Here is a 3,633-nt window from a genome sequence, read left to right on the forward strand (position 1 = left end):
ACCAACATAATGATAAATGTACTATATCTAATTTTATTAAAATTATAAGATTGACTGACTTACTAAAACAATGTATTTGTAATATAATATTTTTTATTCTTATAAAATAATAGCTATCTCAGCATACTTCGGCGTAAAGGAAAATTTTGCGATAAGTATGTTGTCAAATGCTGTCGAATGTCTGGACCCAAAATATTGTTGCGTTCACGGTTAACTACATGTCCTGGTTGTGGAAACAGTATTTCTGCATCAGCCACATGTTCAAACCATTGCTGCACGAAGTGTTCATTTGTGTATTCTAAAAAGTTTTGTAGAATGCAGCACGCGCTGGTTATATTCGGAACAAATGTATGTGATACATCTAGTCTCTTCAGAAGAATTCTCCAGCGTCCTCGCAATCTGCCAAAAGCCATTTCTACAACAACCCTAGCTGAATTTAAGTAAACATTAAAAGAATCTTGTTCGGGAGTCACTGAACCAGGGTAGCCTTTTATTAGCCATGATAACAGCGGATACGCTGGATCTCCAATAATCATATATGGCACTTCCATACTATCAATATTTTTGCTTAACTGCAAGAATTATTAATAAAGTAATTGGAACATATTCCTTACAATTGTTCAACATTAAATAAATTTATTCGCATTTTCGATCCGGAACATGTATGGGAACAAACTTTCACCCGATATCCATGAAAAATAGACTACTTCAATAAGTTGAATGTTTTTCATACCTGTGGAATTAGTGTATGTACATTTTTATACAAATTAGAGTCTTTGAACACAGCAGCGTCGTGAGTATTCCCCGGATGTCGGATGCAAATATCTCTAAATCTATAAATGTAAAATATGAATAACATTAATGGTTTATAAACATGATTACATAAAAATAGTATGTATTGCTTGCATACCTGCATTTGTCATCAACAACTGCTTGGAGATTGTATAAAGGCCAGCCCTTTCGATTCACATAATCTCTATAGCCGTCAGCAGGAGCCAGAATCGGTATGTGCGATCCGTCAATGCAACCAATAATTTGGGGTATGTGACATCTCTTTTCAAAATTATTTGCTATTTCAACAGCTTCGAATTCGTTCGGCATATGTAAGTAATCTACCATCATCACGTTATTGATGGCATTCACAACTTTATATAAACATTTCTTCACCGTAGATTTGTGGATACCAAAAATATTTCCGACTACTCGATACTCTGCACAACTTGCCAATTTGTATAAAGCAATAGCCACTTGTTTTTGCACCGAGAGTGGTTCTCTAGACTTTAAAAAAATAGGTTTCGGTTCTAATTCTTTTTTAAGAATATCACATAATTTATTAAATGTATCTTTGCGCATTCTAAAACTTTCAAGCCACTGTGCATCATCATATGTATTCAAAACGATGTCATCCCAAAAGTGATAACTTCTACGTTTCATCCAAAGACGTCTATTCGAGACAAAGCAGAATTCCGCAAGATTCATAGGTGGTAGCAACATTTGATGTACATTCATAGTCAGATCCCGGAATCTTTTAATTTGCAAATAAATTCTTTTCCATACTTGCTGTCTTCTGTGTATAATTTTCAATAATCTTGCAGTTTGTCGTTTATTATTTCCGATTACCATCATTTGTATCATATTTTTAAAACGTCCTGTGTACTGATGTAACGAATTCATTCTGATGAAAATTAATCAAATATATTGCTTCAGCAAACACAGCAAACAGACACGATCGACACGAAACAAAGTTTTTTTTTCTTCCAGTTTACCCTTTTGTAGAAACGCCTTTCAACCGTTAGATTATATGAGCGTGATATTTCGAAAAATTTGTTGAAATTTGTGCTTAATCTTGATTAAACACTGGATCCAACACTAGGGCGCTTAAACTCCTTCAAACGCTAAATTTTTAAAATTTTCCTTAACGGAAAAATATGCGGGACGAGGGCCGGGATCGAACCAAGGACCCTACCATTCAATTCATTACCAACCATTACTAATCAATCGTGTTAGCACAGAGCTACACGTCATCCCACGAAACAAAGTACAAACGATATTGCTTATGTATGAAGATGGCTATGAAGACTAAATTTTTACCTATATTCGACCCAAAAGTATCATAGGTCTACATGGTGTAAACGTTTTGTTTAGAAGCCTATTTTAGGTCAGGGCATAGGTCAGGTCGCGATCAGGTCGCACGGTGTAAACTAGCTCCATGACGGGCCCGTGGGAACGGGACGGCGGGACGGGGCGCGACACACGCACACTCACAGACGAACACACAAAAAGAATATCGACGCGGGTTAAGAAAGTAGAATGCATGGTGGAAATACATAAGGTGTGCTCGTTACCGATACCAATTTTCGTCCGGTTCTGCGCAGCTCCCAAGCGTCTCCATTTTAAGTCGATATATCGATACCTGGGAATCTGCAACGGTGTCTATATTGTCTATATTTATGGGTTGCTATAGCAACCCATAGAATGGACACTAGACTCCTACATTTAAAAAATATACTTTGTCAATAAATATATATGGAAACTGAAATTAAAAAATAATCGTTGCGCGAAAACGTATAAAATACATATTACTCTTTGCTCTTTATATTTCCACACAATAAATGCACTAGATATATGACTTTATAACTGCTTATAGAACGCTCGATTTGATTTAACCGCCACGATATGGACACCGTTGGGAGCAACTTCTCATTGGCTGTTCAAAACGATGCGCAAGAGCACACCTTATGTGTATTTCCACCATGGTAGAATGGACAGTTTAATATTTCGGGTACAGAGAAGAAAAGGGGCCTCCGCCGAGGCGAACTCGCGATCCGTCGATCCCTAGCCTCCCCGCGGGAGGCTGTCCGCGCGCGGGGCACGTGATTCGCGGCCGACACCCGGCGTGCCGGTCCGCCGCGACAGAATTTCCCCCGGTGCGGGCCAAAGGGCTCCCGCTCAAACAACGGCGCACGGGGCGTCCGTTCAACGCTCCCCTCCGAGGTCGCACCAACCGATACCCGACCGCTCCGGTCGCCCGATAACCTCACGGCCGTTCCCCGAGAGTTCCCGCGCTTGGCACCGCCGCTCCTTCGCAACACGAAATGGCCGGCGCCGACTCCCCCTTGGAGCGGACGCCCGCTGGCCCGAAACATTGGGTCTGTTTTTTATTGCTGCACTCCTGAACTAGTGCACACTGGTGCAATGAGTTGGAATGAGAGGTAATCTATTTGTTTCATTTTAACTTATTGCACTAGTTCAGTAGTGCAGTAATAAAGAACAGGCCTATTAAAACAAACGCGGCGCGGATGCCAGAACGCGAGCTAACCCCCTCGGATGCACGCGGCTTTTACATTAGTATTTGTCCCTCGAGGGCCACCTCACCGGTACGCTCCCTGAATCCCACGGCGCGGTCCCGGTCGGCACTCGTCTCCTCGATCCCAGCCACGGGCTCGGCACGTGCTCGGCACTCAGATCGCCGGCTCGGTACGCGCTCTCCGACGCGAAGTTACTCGGGCGAGGATCCGCGAACGAAAGCGGAAGATCCATGGTGGAATCATGGACAACGTCAAGATCAAGAAGACTATCTTGGTCAAGATTATCAACGGCTATATTAGCCCTACCAGAGAGAAACCTGAGAGC

General features: G+C 41.9%; 1 protein-coding gene across 1 annotated transcript; it reads right to left on the bottom strand.

Annotated features, from left to right (window-relative positions):
* Nucleotides 1–59: 59 nt before the first annotated feature.
* Nucleotides 60–2,842, bottom strand: LOC105568267 (putative nuclease HARBI1). Its single transcript, XM_012023775.1, has 3 exons — nucleotides 911–2,842; nucleotides 734–833; nucleotides 60–572 (listed from the first exon to the last, which is right to left on the bottom strand). Exons 1-3 carry the CDS (start codon nucleotides 1,672–1,674, stop codon nucleotides 114–116), a joined length of 1,323 nt encoding a protein of 440 aa, XP_011879165.1. The 5' UTR covers nucleotides 1,675–2,842; the 3' UTR covers nucleotides 60–113.
* Between the last annotated feature and the right edge of the window lie 791 nt (nucleotides 2,843–3,633).

The sequence above is a fragment of the Vollenhovia emeryi genome, unplaced genomic scaffold, assembly GCF_000949405.1.
Source record: "Vollenhovia emeryi isolate VEMERY1.0 unplaced genomic scaffold, V.emery_V1.0 DF942603.1, whole genome shotgun sequence".
In the NCBI taxonomy this organism is placed as follows: domain Eukaryota; kingdom Metazoa; phylum Arthropoda; class Insecta; order Hymenoptera; family Formicidae; genus Vollenhovia; species Vollenhovia emeryi.

Coding starts and splice junctions, on each gene's coding strand:
- LOC105568267 (XM_012023775.1), bottom strand. CDS start 1,674: ATGAATTCGTTACATCAGTACACAGGACGTTTTAAAAATATGATACAA. Junction 834..910: donor GTTGTTGATGACAAATGCAG/GTATGCAAGCAA, acceptor TTACATTTATAG/ATTTAGAGATATTTGCATCC. Junction 573..733: donor TACATACACTAATTCCACAG/GTATGAAAAACA, acceptor TAATTCTTGCAG/TTAAGCAAAAATATTGATAG.